This window comes from Notechis scutatus, chromosome 4, assembly GCF_049901735.1.
Source record: "Notechis scutatus isolate UNSWTSFEM ecotype Mainland chromosome 4, rNotScu1.2, whole genome shotgun sequence".
Taxonomy (NCBI): Eukaryota; Metazoa; Chordata; class Lepidosauria; order Squamata; family Elapidae; genus Notechis; species Notechis scutatus.
In genome coordinates, this window is record NC_142012.1 from 153311760 (window position 1) to 153329422 (window position 17663).

At 38.3% G+C, this 17663-nt stretch overlaps 1 protein-coding gene across 1 annotated transcript in view; it reads left to right on the forward strand.

Annotated features, from left to right (window-relative positions):
* The window catches only part of FNDC3B (fibronectin type III domain containing 3B), a 322478-nt gene extending 313049 nt beyond the window's left edge, over positions 1–9429 (forward strand). The window contains exon 26 of the mRNA XM_087965339.1: positions 6979–9429. Coding sequence (XP_087821465.1) covers positions 6979–7290 — 312 coding nt within the window. The 3' untranslated portion in view covers positions 7291–9429. The remainder of the gene's footprint in view (positions 1–6978) is intronic.
* Positions 9430–17663: the final 8234 nt, after the last annotated feature.

A 17663-nucleotide genomic window follows, 5' to 3' on the forward strand; every position in this document is an offset into this window, starting at 1 on the left:
GTCACAAACAGCAATTGAGATGAGTGCTATATAAATCTATTTCATAAGTAAATATATCAACATTTGAACTTATAGTAATGCTTTAGCCGTAGTTCACAAACTAAGTTAAGCACATTGTATTTTTATGGTATATGTGGAGGAAGGAAGCAGACTTCAGTTTGTTTGATAGCAATGCAAACGACACATGCCTTGTGTTCCCACGCAGCCTGGATAAATTGCTTTGGGGGGTGCATAGTGTCTCGTTACTTTGATTACTTGGGTACTTTATAATTTCTGCAACAGCCGTAGGGTAGGCCCCATATGGATTTCTGGGAGGTTTGCTATTTCAGAGGGCATGTACCATAACAGATCCCAAGAGTGACATTGTTTGAACGAAGTCTCAGCTCAATCTCACAGGGGTAGAAACTATTAGAGATGGATGGTCCTTCAAACAATCAGGCCCATTTAGGGCTTTATTGCTGATAACCATCACTATGAATTGCACCCAGAATCCAACTTTCAACCAATGTAGCTCACGAAGATTGGATGACACAGTGTTTGTTTTATTTATTTATTTTTCTTATATGTATCCATGTATTCATAACTATATTTTTTACTTATACCTATTATCTTGTAAGCAATTGACAAAAATAAATAAATAAAATAAAATAAATAAATAAATGGCATAACAAGATTCCAAAATCAGAGACAAAACCACTTTTCACTTGAATGCCTTGTCTGGCTTAATAACTTTGCAGAAAAGTTTAATATTTGCTTTAGCAAGCTTGAAAGTAGCAAGAAGCGTCTTTCAATCATTTTAAACCTTGACTGGGATAATTACATTTTTTGTTCTTGAGAAACTTTTTGTTGTATAAATACTTCTTTATTATGGGTGAGGTTTAATATTGAGTGTAGGCTCCATTATGTATCCTTTTGTCAAGTCAAATAGTTGGTACTGATCTCCGCTCTAAATCCGAAGTCTCTATACTTATTTAACAATTTGAGGGGAAAAATCAGCAGAAACTAAAGCAATTCATTTGCGTACCACAGAATCTATGATGGTGTCTTTTAGATTATCTAGTCCCTACTCGGAGCAAACCCAGCGAGTAACACCAGTATTTCCATCAAGAAAGTTATTTTATAGTCATCATCAATATCTTTTCTTTCACTTTTAACTCTGGTTTTTATCTTTCTCTCAGTTCAACAGATAACATTTGACTGTCTAGGTGTTAGGTAATTGTCAGCTGCTGTCATACTAATTTTCTCTTTTGCAAGTTAACTATGTCCAGCAATTTGAATGATTCAAAAACAGTTTGAAAGTTTGGTTTTTAGACCCCTTCTCATTCTAATAACTCTCCTCTCTACCTTCTCCAATTCCTCATCATCTTTTTTTAAAAAACAAGGGCTCAGAACTAGTTGCAATTCTTCAAGAGTGGTCTAACCATTGTAATATAGAATCAAACTATTACCTTTTGTGTTTCTATTAATGCGGCACATTATTAAATTGGCATTTTTAACATTAGACAGCTAAATCATGATCAACTGTTGGTCCATGATCTTTAGATCCTTCTCAATTGACATGAGAAAACAATGTCCAATATTTTTATGTTAATACACAACTGAAGATCACCCAATTGCACCAAAGTCCTCTGTGATGATGAAAGTTTAATGTAAGAAGAATATCACTGAAATATCGTGCAGTAGTACAGGTAGTCCTCAACTTACAACAGTTCATTTAGTGACTGTTCAAAGTTATAACAGCACTGAAAAAGTGACTTATGACCACTTTTCACACTTATGAGTATTGTATTTATTCAGTCAGTGTTCAACAAATTTAAAGCAACAGTAACAGAATGAAGCTAATTAATACAGCATATACTAAAAGACAAATCATATGATATTACATTCACGTTTCTATATTGGTATATTATCTACCCAAGTAAAAATAACTTTAAACATTAAAAAGCTATGATATTGACTAAATATCCCCTAGCGACTTATTAATTAAAAGAAAACAACATCTAACAGTGAGAATTTTTAAAACCAATTACCTCCAAAAGTTGTGAAAGTTCTAACACTGGAAGTTGGAAGAGATTGGATAATCATTTGTCTGAAATGGTACAGGGTTTCCTGCCTAGGCAGGGGGTTGAACTAGAAGATCTCCAAGGTCCCTTCCAACTCTGTTATTCTATTCTAAAATTACTTGTTCAACCATTTTTGTCTTTATTTTCATTTCAAATTTGCCTCCTGCATAGCTAAGAGCGGGTTATAAATCCTGGAGAGATGATTCAAATAAAATTGTTCCTGTTTTACTTTTCTAAATATAGTGAATGATTTCCAAAATCATTTTAGCCACTGTCCCGAGATAATATAAAGCAACACAATAGGCAAATTTATTTTGAGAACAAAATTAGAGCTTGAAAAGAAATTTCTTAAGGATTCTTCCCTGCTGGAAACAGAAAGAAAGTTTGCTGGCATATTTGTGTAGCCAAAAAATAGATTTTGGCATGAATTTATCTACAGATGCACTGATTTGTTAGCATGATAATTGCTTGATGACCATGCTTTTAGCTGTCAGAGAGGGCATATGTAATAAGCAGGTGGGCTTTCAAATATAATCAACCACATTAAAAAAATTTAAATTAAGACCTTGTAACATGCATTAGAGGTGACTTTTTCTGAGCTTTGTGCCTGTTTTTTTGTTATTATTTTGCTAGCTGAAAGCACCAGTAGATATCTATTCATTGGAGTGACTCACACAAATTGGCTCATACCAGTTGAAAGTGGCAAGGGGTTGTGAAAGAAAAAAGTTTTTAAAATCATTGATATAAGGAATATAAAGTGTGGTTGTGTTTTGACTCATTTCCTAAGTACATTCGATTCCTGGCTCACTGTAAATCACAAGGACTAGCTGATCATCAGTATGGGGACAATGTAAAAGAGATGGGAGCTCTCATAGAAACAAACTGAGATACAATTGTTGCTAATCACTGAGAAACCCTATCTTAAACAAATCTTAAGAAACCACATTGATCTGTTAGTAAAGCTGTTAGCTATTAGTCTCTTCTGCAAAGGCATCTAATAAAATCTTGCATGGATAACATAGATAGAATTCTCCAAAATTACTTCTTAAATAAAATATCCTTCATTAAATTTCTACTTGTCTCAGAGGTGGTATTCAGCAGGTTCTGACCAGTTCTGGAGAACCAGTAGTGGAAAGTTTGAGTAATTCAGAGAACCAGCAAATACCACCTCTGATTGGAGATTTTACAGTATCCTTCCCCTTCCACACCCATCAAGCTACGCCCACAGAACCGGTAGTAAAAAAATTTGAATCCCACCACTGACTTGTCTGGATATTTATGGAATGGAATAGAATAGAATAGAATAGAATAGAATAGAATAGAATAGAATAGAATAGAATAGAATAGAATAGAATAATTCTTTATTGGCCAAATATGATTGGACACACAAGGAATTTGTCTTTACTGCATAAGTGCTCAGTGTACATAAAACTATAAGTGATAAGTCATTCATCACAAATAATAAGATACAACACATAATGATAGCCATAGGATACTAAATAAGCAATCAACATAAATCATACTAGGAAACTAAATAAAACAATATAAATCATAAAGATATAAGCAACAAGCAAGTTATGGACACAATGGAAGCCAACGTTTCAATTACTAAGCAAAACAATTAAGAGGATTTGTCTCATTTTATGATGAGATTTATGGGAGATTTAGAAATATGAAATATACCTAAATAAAAATAAAATAAATGCATCATGAAATTTACTCGTTATTTGCTTAACTGGCCTATGTACATAAGAAGCCACCCGTTCTCAGTAATTTTTGAATAAAAGGAGCAATTTATGCATTATAGTAATACATGACTTTCAAATTCGAGGCATATTAAATATGCATTTAGGGTATCCTTTTTCCATCTTCATAATTATGGCAATTTATGGATTACACATGCAAATTTCTAATTATTTGACTACAGGGTGTTTATCTTATTTGAAGCATAAAACCATTATAATAGAACCTGAAAGGAAAAGATCTAATATTTGTCATGTTGCGTTGTGTAGCTTAGAGCTAGCAATTGTTTAATCACAGCAAATGGGAAAAAAAGATATTTTGTTCTGTTCTCTGCTAGAGTTTGATCACCATTATTGAAGGACAATAATTTTTCCATCTGGCACAAAATAATTGACTCACCTTTTGAAGTGCTATTCTTTCTTCAGTTCATTTCCAGTATCACATTTTTACTTCAAACTTAAAAGGTCACTCCTAGGTGGTAGCCTTGGTTAAAATAAATTATTGGGTGCAGCTATCTATCTTGGCTGCCAAAATTCAGAAGATCATTTGATGGCAGCTGAGAGTCAGGTTTTTCTACATATCTTTCCTGCCACCTGGTTTTGCACCCCAGTTATAGTAACCTTAATGGAGTTGGGTTGGGTTGGGTTTGAAATTACACAATTTTGGGTTTTATTATTTTTTTTTCATTTCCAAGTGTATGTAAAATGTAAGCAAAATATAAAATGGAGCTTTTGTTTCATAGCTGAAGTGTAGAAGGAATGGTATTTACCGGTATATGTATATTTTTCTGCTAATTTTATATTGATTGCATGTATTCAGGCAATTCATAATATGGAGCAGTGGTATGAAACGTACATCACATTGCCATCTTATAAATGTCCATCACTACTCACTACTTAAGAAAAAGAAATAGATGAAAGTTCAGGATGTAATTTTGAGTGGTGACCTAGGCTGCAGTGCTGGAATGGAATTGTACTGGCAAAGATTGTAATGGTATGTGGGAATGACCTTGGAAGATGAGTTTGGAGTGAAGTGGGGTGCAGGAAAGGATACTTTCCAGGCAACAATCTATAAGGATGTGCACAGCCCACAGCTACACAATGATCAGAGAAAGAGACTTCAAAATGAACTTCCCTAACTCCTCACGCTGGAAAAAGAAAGACAGTGGAAGATTTGCACTATCATACTTGCAAGATTCTGTTAATCTAGCCTTGTATATAGCTTACCTTACATAAAGTAGAATTTGTCCAACTGGTCATGTTTCCTGTCTACCTGGGAAAGCAGTGATATTTGTATGGCTTAGTATGATAGGATCAAACAATATTTAGTAATTGTTACTTTATATGCTGTGTCTTTCTTTTACTTGGAAGTGAGAAGTTAAATTTTTTACAAATCTATAAAAATGGCAGAAATTATATATTTCACATTATAACACTCTGTTCTATTTGCTGGTGTTTATGTATAGAAAAATGCATATTCAATAATAATGAAATATATTGTATAATGTGTGTATAGAGCACAGGATGATAGTTGCGGTGAATATAGTCAGGTCAAGAAACAATTAAGAATAATTAATTCTAAACAATTATGAATAAAGAGGGAAAGAAAATGAAGATGATGGAGATGACAATCAGAATAACAGAGTTGGGAGGGACCTTGGAGGTCTTCTAGTCCAGCCCGTTGCTCAAGCAGGAAACCATTTCAGACAAATGGCTGTCCAATCTCTTTTTTAAAATCTCCATTGTTGGAGTGCCCACATCTTCATTTTGTTCATGAAACTAAACAGCAGAGAAGTTAAAAATAGAAGTAATCAAAATATTTAGGATGCAAATGTTAGAAGGATAAGCTGCATGAAAACGATAAACACTTAAATAGGAACGATCATGGTATGTTGAATTAAATTCTATAATTCTTGGTGTCAAAGAAAAAAAGAATGACAAGAAAAGAATAAATATTAAAAACAGCAAGGCTTCAAGGTGTAGCTGATGTATCTGGAGAAATGTTAAAATATGTACTGTGTGCATTTTTCTTATTGAATGGTTGTATAGTAATGTGTGCAAAGAGTGCCACCTGCAACTTCTTCTGGAACAAGAGGTTCTTCTGACAGTCATTCATGCCCTAATTACCTCTTGTTTGGAATATTGCAATGGGGCTGGCCTGGAAGAGCATTTAGAAGCTTAACCACTTAACCACTACATCAGGGATCCCCAACCTTTTCGCCGCTGCCCGGTTCCGGCATCAGCTGGGCGCCGCGCCCGGTGGCGTCAACTGGCGCCGCCATCTTTTTTTGACGAAAAGATGGCGGCGTACGCTCCGGTGAGCTTTTTCGGGTAGAAATGGCTCTACCCGGAAAAGCTCATCGAGGCTGGCGCCGCCATCTTTTGGCGCTTCCGTGAGCTTTCACCCGGAAAAGCTCACGGAAGCACTTTACCAAAAAGATGGCGGCGCCTTAACCAACCAGCGACCCGGTAAGGCTTGTTCCGCGGCCGGTACCGGTCCGCGGACCGGCGGTTGGGGACCCCTGCACTACATGACCTTCTATTCTCAATTGTTTATACCTTTCCAACAAGTTCTAATAGTGCAGACTACTCGGTATTCCTTCTCTTAGGAAATGTCATCACAGGGACCAGGGAAGTAAGTCATCTCAGTATCTGCCTCCCATGTCCCAAGAAATCTCAATAGCTCCTACCCTATTGGTTTTTAGGAAGGCCATTAAACCTTGGTAATGGTAATAAAGCACTTCTCATGACTGGGACGACTCTTATCTAGTTATCAAATTCATTTTCCTGAAATGTCAACTTTTCTCTCCAGATGTCTATGGAGATTCTCAGTCACCCAGGTCATGGTTGTCCCAAAGATGCTATTCCAAAAGACAACTGGATTTCCTTTTTCCTTGAAAATGTTTTTCTTCTCATTCAAGAAAATTTGGAACTAAAGAAGCTTATTGGATAAGAAGCGAAATCTTTTCAAGGAAAAACCAAGAAAGTCCAGTTGCCTTTTGGTAAAGCACCTTTGGGATTTTTCTCTCCTGATGTTGTCTCTCCAGGAGCTTGGCAAACGTTGAGACAATGTGTGCTGCAATTTTAAGCAATTTTGAAGAGTTTGACTTAAAGCTCCGTAACAATTTCTTGTGCAGCCTAAGCTTTCTTTTTCTGCTTCTCATTTCTTCAAGGTGTACAAGGGAGATGAGACAACGTACCAAATCTCAGGCCTTCAGGTGAACACAGATTATAGATTCCGTGTGTGTGTTTGCCGCCGATGCTTGGATACCTCACAAGAACTTAATGGACCTTTCAGCACTTCTGTTGCCTTTATTCTCCAGCGGAGTGAGCTCATGCTTACTGGGGAACTGGGAAGAACCGATGACCCCAAGACTAAATGTATGATGCCTTCTGATGAACAGTTTGCAGCCCTCTTAGTTCTTGGCTTTGCAAGCGTCTCCATCTTATTTGCTTTTATACTACAGTATTTGTTTATGAAGTAGAGAGTCCAACACAAGTATTTGAGGTATCGTTTTAATTAATGCTTCATACTATAATCAATATGTTTTATTCAGATAGTCCTCTTTATTTTTTCAGTGCATTTTTTTTCTGATTTATCGTTGTTTTTAAGGGGTGGAGGGGGAGGGAATGACAATCCTATTTAGAAAATAAAAATCGACGTTCAGGTGCACCTTTTGAACATTCAAGGTTAGGAAATGGTTAGATATATCCAAGCCAGAGACCAAAACACATATTTAACATTTGGATGTTCTTTTCCCTGCTCCTAGGATTTTATTCACTTACTCGTTTTTTTTATTTTCAGAATGTAGAAATGTAACCAGTTTGCCTTCACGTTTTTGCCTTAGTGCTAAACTTGTTGCAGTCTTTAAGTTGCAAGTTTATTCCATTAGAGTAACCGCTTTAAGCTCCTCTGAAACTGCAAGACTTAACCATCATAATGTAATAGCATTGCAGCTAAGCATTCTGCAATGCATCTGTTGCACAAGTCGTTAATTATAAATATGGCATATGATATTCACTACATTTATTTTCTCCTCAACCCTCCTTCTGCCAGTTTTGCATTGTTTTTGCATTATCCCCATACGAGGGGGGAAAATTAATCTCAATTATGTAATCAATTATATTTTTAGCACATTTCAATCCCGATAATTTATCTTGCAACCTAAAGTCTCCTTTGAATTGTAAACGTTTTACTCAAGCTGTTTGCGCACTATAAATTCCTGTATATCAAATCTGATAGCCAGATAGCTTTACCGATGGAAAAGCATTACCGTTCCTACCATTTTCTTTATTTTATAGCAGTAATTTTAAGAGGGCATTGTGCAATAGTTATTCCCCGTGTCCAGCTGTTTTTATTTTGTTTAAAGAAAAGCTGCTTTTAACTAGTTTGTTTGCCTTTGTATATAAACTTACTTTTAATCCAATCACTAGATTTGTTGTATTCATCATGATCTTATGTTTTTATAACTGGCAAAAGCTTGCTGCCTTTGCTATTTAATTTAGATTATTACCTTTTATCATAAGCAAACTCTCAATCAGTCTTGTTAAGAAAAAGGTCCATCTGCATTTCAGTTTTGGAAAAAAATGGTAAATTCATGTAGGCATCTCAGATGCTAAATAATGTAATTAGAGCTGACATGAAAAGGTGCAATTTCTTCCTCCTCCTCGTCCTCCTTTTTTCTTAATGGCATCTCTTATTACAAAGTATGTCATATAGTATCCATTCATTTCCCTCTTTGATTTCATTGGCTGCTGCCTTCAGAAATGATGGTGGGAGAGACACCATTGTTCACATGACAGCACACTGTCATAATAAAACAAAAGAAGCATAACAGTGCTGTATTGCAAAATATTGACCTCAAACATTATTGATATTTCCAGCAAAGCCTCTAAGACGTTCTCCAGAACTTCATTGAAAGCTGGTGGCTACATACCAGTGCTGGCTTTATCTTGTGTTAATTGGATATAGTACGATCAGCCACTATAGTTTGTGACTGCCTTTATTGCACACTCAAAATTCCAGGAATGCTCACCGGCCCTCAAATTTTGGAGATTCCTATAGTGGCCATGGTCAAAGGGAAAAGACAAGGAGGAGATGTGGCGCAACTGGTTTCAGCAGCAGCTACAGTCTTGGCACCCAGCTCTAGTTTCAACTACTGTTCAGATCATAAGGGTGAGGTGTGGTCCATTGCAAACTTAGTGTCATTCCTGTATGGGACGTTGTATGAACGTTTACATCAATTGCCAAGGCATGTTCATTCAGCCGATCAAAACCCTTGGTTATTCTTGTTGTTTTGAGAGAGAGAGAAAAACTTTGAATCATTGGGTTATTTTTATGATGTCTAAGTGCCTCAGGGATATTGAACAGGAGATGAAAAGTAAATTACATCTGGAAATGCACAGAGCTGCAATCCGCTAGGAACCTCTCCCAAATTGTGTTGTTACAACTGGAGAAGCATTGCTACGGAACTCTGTTCACTTCCATCAAGCAGAAGTGCACAACGATATGCTCCCTCTTCGCAAAGCCTCATAAAAGCTCTCCCTGTGAAGATTTTCAATGTTATTTTTTAAGTACCAGAATGTGGAGAGAGTGAGGAGTAATCCTATCAGCTTTTTTATTTTTATTTTTAAGTCAATCAAAATAAAATGTGCACCTTTTCCTTAAAAGCCTGTGCAGAAAAAACAAAAATGCAACCCAGCAGTTTCTATTCTAGCTCTGCATGAATTGGAAGAGTTCTTGTGAATTGTTGTCCCAGACTTTGTGTACCCTTGCATTCAAACAAACAAATAGTTCTGTGTATATTTTTTAATCTTCTATGGGTTTGGCTTGCATTGTGCTTCTTCTTTCTTTTTTTTTTGGTCTTCTCTTTTGCTATGATATACAGGGCGGCGCGATGGCTCAGTGGTTAAGATGCTGGGTTTGTTGGCTGGAAAGCCAACAGCCTGGTTCGAGACCCGAGCATCCCGCAAGGGATTGAGGACCCGTCTTTGCCTAGCTCCTGCCTACCTAGCAGTTCGAAAGCATGCAAATGTAAGTAGATAAATAGGTACCACTTCGGTGGGGAGGAAACAGTGCTCTGCAATGTCATGTTGGCTACATGACCGCGGAAATGGCTTTGGACAGCACTGGCTCCACGGCCTTGAAACAGAGATGAGCGCTGCCCCCTATAGTCAGCAACGACTAGTGGAGTTAAAATCTGCAGGGACTCCTTTCCTTCCTTTCCTTGCTATGATACAGAGTCCTGTATTATTCATTCATTTCCATAACCAAAGTAATGGGGAAACCAACATTATTTTTGTTTTAGGATTATTTATACTATATACTGCATTCAGTACTTTAAAATGCCAATTAAAGTGCAATCTCATTATTTATTGTAAAAAAATAAAAAGTGTACTTATTTACTAAACCTCTCCCCTTTCCTCCCTCCGCCCGACCCCTAGCAGCATACTATTTTTCTATTTTGTTTTATGTAAGTATAATTTAGGTAAAATATTTTCATTCCCCAGCACCATTCCTAGTATTAACCTTCTTATAGTATATTGTATGCTTAAAAATGGGAGTGTTTATGAATTGCCAAAAAAAGAAGAAAAGATAAATGTACCCAATATTTCCTGCAAGCAAATAAACAACCTTGCAGGGACTACATCCATTCCATCTGTGGTACATTAAAAACAATCATCTTCAAAGTTTACATGTAGCCAAAAAAAAATCATCAGCATCTTTTGAAATAATGGTTTGAAACTGATTATTCTGTGTGCCTCTCTTGATGTAGCAAACTAGTACAAAGGTTCTCTATTTTTTTCTTTCCTAATGTTAGTATGCATATTTGCCTAGCAAACAAATGATATTAAGCTATGTTCTTTTTGTTTTTTAATCTCCTCTTCCCGCTGGCTCCAGTTTTGGCCTTGACAAATGTGGTATTGTTGTCGTTGTTTAATTCAACTTTATTCCTTTTTATATAATACTACTTGGTTGTCTTCAAATATAAAATTATTTTTTAAAAAAGCGCTGGCAAAATTTTAAAGAATGTAGATAGTATTAGCTGGGCTTTGATCTCATTTCAATCATCGAGAACTTGGAGTCATTGGAAACCTGTTAGCTGTCATGGCTCTGAAATCCTTTCCATTTTTCTGGATGTGGGGGCAATCCATTTGGAAAGCCACACCTGTGTAAAACAGCTGTTGTCACTTTTACTGTGCCTTGTGATTATCAGCCCACTGTCATAACAATCCCTACCATTTTTGACTTGAGCAGAAACTTACTGGATATGCTCTCAAAGTTTGCAGGCAAAGTCAATCATGTTGACTGGTTGTTGAGACCTTTAGTTGGAAGTTTTCCCCTTGATTTCAGTGGGACTAATGCAGGGGAGGGGGAGTTGGAATCATCAAAAGAGGAGAACACAACTCTGTCTACAGGAAATGGAGATTCCCATCAGAGCAAACCAGTGCCCTCAGCTCTCTGGTTTCAAGATCAATTATTTTCTCTCTCTAATTTTTAAGGGAGGGAGTTAATTACACCAATTAATTAGAATAATTACCTCTTTTGAGCTAAATTGTAGTCCTGCTGGCCTTTTACAAGGTGATGAAGACATACGGAGAGTGAGTCTTAGTTGGGAGTTCCACCATGGATGCCTATGTCTAACAGGTTGTGTTTTTGTTGTGTCTCAATATGGTTTAAGTTGATTTTGTTTAAATGTAATTTTTTTCACTGCCCAGAGTTCCTCAGATAGATGGACAGCCATATAAATACAATGGATAAATAAATGTGAGGTGCAACATCTGTCACCCCATTGATTAGCAGATTTCATTTGGTTGATCTGTCTGGCTAGGTGGGTGTCCTCCTTCCTCATCATTCCATGATGCTTCTCTTTCCTAAATCTGTGCTGGGTGGGACAGGACAATCATCCCAGATAGGCATGTGGCATCTTCAGCCAATAAATAAGGAAGGAGAAGGCTAGAAACATGGAGACTGGCCCTCATTGTGGTCTCAGTGTTGGTAGAGAACCAATCCTAGGAGGGAACATTTTGATCCTACCCAGAGTAGATCTCTTTTAAAAGACATCACTCCCTCCAGGAGTGTATAAGAAAGTTCACCAACTTCTAGTGCTCCCGTGGACAATTGTGAGGAGAACATAGGATTGCTTCTTTAATCCAGAGCCAACCATTTGTGTGTTTAGACAAAGAACGTCATTTTGTGCAAGATTGAAGGAAAGTGAACTGAAGAAAGGTCAGATACGTTTCATATTTTTATTGTAGTTTTCACATCTCCCCCCATTTGTGCATACTTACCGTACACACGCCAATGCATTTTAATGGCCAAGTTAGATTGGATCAGATATCATTGGTTATCTAGTAGACCCTTTCCATAAAGGTCAATTTCTAATGCAACCCATTCTGTAAAAGAGATAATTCCACCCATTCCTGTTTCAATTTCTATAACCTTCAGTTTATGGAAAAGAAAGAAAATGCTTTCTATTACCTTGTATGTCTTTTCTGGCCTAGTCAGTATCGGCTGTGTGAAATCAACTTCCCTTGTCCCCAGTTTTGTGTAAAGAAATTGTAAAAAAAAAAAAACAATATGGGGAAAGTATTTTAAGAAGTTATTTAAGAAGAAAAAGAAACATTTTTATATTATCTGCCTTTGTCCTTTATGAACTTGAAATGTTGTAGTTTTCTAATCATGTTTTGTCAGCAACAATAGATGAGTACTCTCTGTTAACCATGAAAAAGTGCCCTAAAATTGAATGTTTCTGAACATTATTCTTGCACAATTTAAATTGAAAAAGAAAATTAAAAGTTGTTTTTCTTTTTGTTTTTGTTTTTTTACCTCACTTGTAGGACATACATTCCAAGCTTTTCAACTTTGAAATAAATAATCATAAGTTTTCTTGTAAATTTTAACTATTTCATATGCATTGTATTAAAACTGCCATATCAATTTTAATGTATAGATTTTTGCAGATATTACGCTATGTATGTAAACTGTTATCTGTAGTGTATATGTAATATATTTATGCCCAATAAATGTTTTAATTCTTTCTTGGTGTCAAGGTTCTTTATATGAAAGTTCCTCCATGAAAATCTTTGCCCCCATAGAGCTCAACTGGAGGATGTGTAAGAAATTGCAAACCTCTGAATTCCTGGCTAGCAGGATAGCAATATTAGGCGAGATCATAAGGAATTATTTTCTCCATGTAATGGTTTTGCCAAAACCCTCTCGCAGTTTTATCACAACCACAACTAGGATCAGAATTTCCATTGCTAAGTAAAGTGGTTGTCAAGTTGAGTTGTATCCAATTTCATGACCTCTTTTCTGTGGTTGTTAAGCGAATCACTGCAACTGTTAACTGAGTCAAATGATTGTTAAGTAAATCCAGCTTCCTCCCTTCATTTTGCTTGTTGGGAAGGCTGCAAATGGCAGACATGTGACCCTAAGATGCCACAACTATTGTAATGCAACTATTTGGATGCCATGCCTCCAAATTTTGATGTGGGGTGATGCTGCAATGGTTATAGATGTGAGAATCAATCATAAGTAACTTTTTTCACTGTTGTAACTTAAATTTTAAATGGTTGTAAGTCAAGGACTACCTGTGTTCATACTGCTTTTAGCTTCTCTTGCGGGTCCAAATTTCTTACAGCTTTGTCTTTTTTTCTTCAGATATGAGGCAGATGCAGGCATATTTCCCTTTACAAAGATTCTACAGTCCCATTTTCTTAATCTGTGAGGTTTATGACAGATGTTTTCACCCATGAACATCTGTGGAAAGGATATCTTCCAAACACCACTCTGTAGCAGATAGTACTTGGCAAGGAGTCAGGAACAGATCTTCACCCTAATGAGTTGAACTAATTGCCTCCTGCTAACACCACTTCCCTTTCACTCCTCCTTATTCCCTATGGGAGGGGCCATTCACCGTCCACCTGTGCCTTTACTCCCAAGTCGACCCTTGTTCCTTAGCTGTCGCCTTCTTCTGGCAGCTCTGCACATGCGCACACTGGGAGCAGGCTTTAGCTGTTCTTCTGCCTCACTGATCTCACACTCCGAAGGCAGCTGATAACTGTCAGACGGGCCTGGCCCCATCTCTGCCTTCAATGCAGAGCACTCGTCAGAGCCTTCCCAGACTCCAGGACTGGCCCATGTTCCTCCCCAACCTCCTCACTGGCCAAATCTGCTGCCAGTTCCGCTGGCTGGTGGCAGGCCACAACACCATTTACTTTTTCCAACAAAAGGAAATATCTATAGTTCAGGATTGAACTATGGAGTTCTTGGTGTTCAGTCACAATATTATCTGGCTGAATAATGAAATGTCTGCAAGCAAGCCACCATGCTAAAAGAGCACCAAAAAAGCTCCATGTTTGTATTTAATCGTATTGCTTTTTTGTATAATAGCAACAGCAATAGCACTTAGACTTATATCCCGCTTTATAGTGTTTTACAGCCCTCTCAAAGCGGTTTACAGAGTCAGCATATTGCCCCCAACAATCTGGGTCCTCATTCTACCCACCTCGGAAGGAAGGAAGGCTGAGTCAACCTTGAGCCTGGTGGGATTCGATCTGCCAAATTGCAGGAGTACTTGCAGTACTGCACTCTAACCACTGCACCACCGAGGCTCCCAATAATGCTCCTACATTGTTTGCTTGGATTTTTTTATTTCTTTCTGTAAACTACTACTTCAATTATTTTTTAAAATCATTTCTAGGGCAAGAAAAGTTCATCTATTGTAATGATTTCCATTCCTGATTATCCATTTAAAATCTATACAAAGCCTTCATCAAGCACACAGTAGAGACTTGAGAATAAATTCCAAGGCAACATTTGTACAGAAGCAGCCCAAAGTTTAATGTTTTGAAGAGCAGCAGATCATTGTAAACAAAAGCAAAGCACAAATCATATCCAGAATAAATCGAGCACACTACTTGTCTTGAACAGTCTCGTCTTCTCAAATATGACCCAACCAGTTCTGCTGAACAGAAAAATCACAATGATACGATTTGGACATTAGAACCATGGATTTTACAGAAAAACGATATGAAAGTACCAGGTTTTACAAATACATCAAATACATATACTGATTCAGATTTCATATTTTAAAGCCCTGAGATCATGAACATAGATAGCATCATGGCATAACAGCTGGAAATGTAAGTCATGTTGAGTCAATAATTTAAACAAAACCAAATACTTGTATATCCATGTGCTTGAGAGGAATGAATTTTATGGGCCTTTCTCACTTTTGCTGTACCTGTAACAAACTTAAATACTAAGATGATTCTTGACTTACAGCCAGTTAAAAGCAGAATTCCCACCACTAAGCAATGCAATGAGAAAGAGATTTCACATCACTTAGTGATAGCATTTCTAGCACTCCCCGTTGCTATTGTTAACTGACCAGCATAGGTCATTTTGCAAGGAATGACCTCTGTGAAAGAGATTGGTGGTTTTAGAGTATGGTAAATAAAGGATAAAAATAAAGTGCCTACTCCAATCCAAGTCATTCCTGCTCCAAGCTTTGGTAATTGGTTTCACCCACCTTTTTCTTCCATCTATGCTCTTTTGGCCTCCGCCACCCTGTGCTCTGCCACCCTAGTACATCATCATTGTCTTCTTGCTCTTACTGCTGATGACGCATGCCCAGCCTAGACCTTCACACGTGGAAGCCCAGCACCAGCTCAGAGCACCATAAGAAGCAGAAGCAAGCAATCAAGAAGCAACCCCAGATCATAGCATATTAGGAAAAGCATCGACAGATCCATGGTCTGTGGTGTGGTAGCCTAGAGGTGGAGCTCTTGCCTTACAATCAGGAGGTTGTGAGTTTGATCCCAGGTAGAGGCAGATATTTCTCTCTCTCTCTCTCTCTCTCTCTCTCTCTCTCTCTCTGGGAAGAATGAGAATATATCTGCTGGGGAAAAAACTCAGCATTGGCAACAGGAAGGCATCTGGCCAATAAACATGCAGTTGCCCAGACTCCACCCCTGCAAGGGATTATGGAGTCATTAAAAGAGGATAGTGATCCACAGATCCATGGTGTACCAGGTAGTCCAGTCCCGGCTCGGCTTCTTGATGCAAAGGGTTAAGCCTCATTTGCTTGGTCAGCTGGAGCAAGAAGACACTGAAGGTCATTTGGGACCAAAAAAAAACATAGATGATGACAATGGGCAGGTGGAGGCGAGTTGAATCACCCCTGGGGGCAATGTAATGGCTATAACTTTGGAAAGGGGTCAAGTCATTTTGTTCATTGATGCTGTAACTGTTCACTCACAGTAAGTCAAGGACTATTTGTATACCCTGTTAAAGATAAGTTGAATTCAAGGGTTTACTGCTTAACTTTTTCCTAAGATTTCCCATCAAATATCCAACCGGGGCATCTATAAGGGCTGTCATACTGGGGCTGCAAAAATCTAGACAACCATTAGATAGCAGCAAAGACATACAACTCCCCAAACCATGTTGTCATCTAATGGCCACCTGAATTTGTACATAGTTTGAATGTCAGAGTACATAGTTTGAATATCAGAGTAAATGCAAATATACTTTCAAGGTAATTTAGTGACGACATCTCTTTGGACAGATATCTGCATCTAATTCTAGGAACTCAGATTTTATCTCAGAAGGTAGACCCAACCGACAACAAATACCATACTCTATGCTCCCATAATTAAGTCCTTTTCTAAAGCTCCTGTAGGCCAGACAAGGAATAATGGACGGAAACTGGACAAGGAGAGATTTAACCTGGAAACAAGGAGAAACTTTCTGACAGTGAGAACAATCAACCAATGGAACAGCTCACCCTTGGAAGTTGTGGGAGCACCATCACTTGAGACTTTCAAGAAGAGATTGGATTGCCATCTGTCAGAAATGGTGTAGGGTCTCCCGCTTGGGCGGGGGGTTGGACTAGATGACCTACAAGGTCCCTTCCAACTCTGATTATCTGTATCTGTATCAGTCTTGATGTAGTGAATTTGGACAGAATCGTTCTCTTATGCTTCTGTTTAGCATTGATTAGCATAGTAATATACCGTGTCTCCTGGGAAAATATGACCTCCTCAGAAAGTAAGTCCTAGCTTGATTTTTACACATGGGCCCAATATAAGCCCTATTCCCAAAATAAGCCCTAATTAGGACCCTACCCACTCCAGGGTGCACGGGTAAAAATTAAGCTAGGGTGGGGATGGGAGCAGGGGTGGGATTCTACCGATTTGGATCGGTTCAGGCAAACTGGATGTTGAATTTGCATCTGGTTCGCCGACCCAGTAGCTGGCCCCGCCCTCCCCGCCCCTCCCTCACAGGAGTCTCCATGCGGCCCATTTTCGATGCAGGTAAGTGCAGGGTCCGCACGGAGGCTCTGCGGAGGAGGAAAAATGGGCCTTCCGGAAGTACCAGAAGTCTAGAAACTGGCCTGTTTCCAGCTTCTAGAGGGCCTCCAGAGCCTGGGGGAAGCGTTTTTCGCTCTCCCAGAGGCCCAAGGAAAGCCTCCAGACCCTTGGGAAAGCCAAAAATGGCCTTCCTGGAAGTTCCAGTAGACCACGCCCACCATGGCCGTGCCCACCCAGCAACTGGGCAGCGAACCAGTTGCTGGGATTTTTGAATCCCACCCCTGGATGGTGGGGTAGAGCTGCCCTACTATTTACCTTCGGACATTTGCAGCCAAGCCTCGCATACCTCGGCCCATTTCTTTCACAGCCGGCAAGGCTTTCCTGAAGGCATCTGTACCCGATAAAGAGATCTCCGGATCGATCCAGAGCTCTGTTATCAGAGTTGAGGCCAGAGTTGAGTTTTGTTATCAGTTACAGAGGCCTTTCCTAAAGGCTTTCCTGAAGGCCTCTGTAACTGATAACAAAACTCTGGATCAAT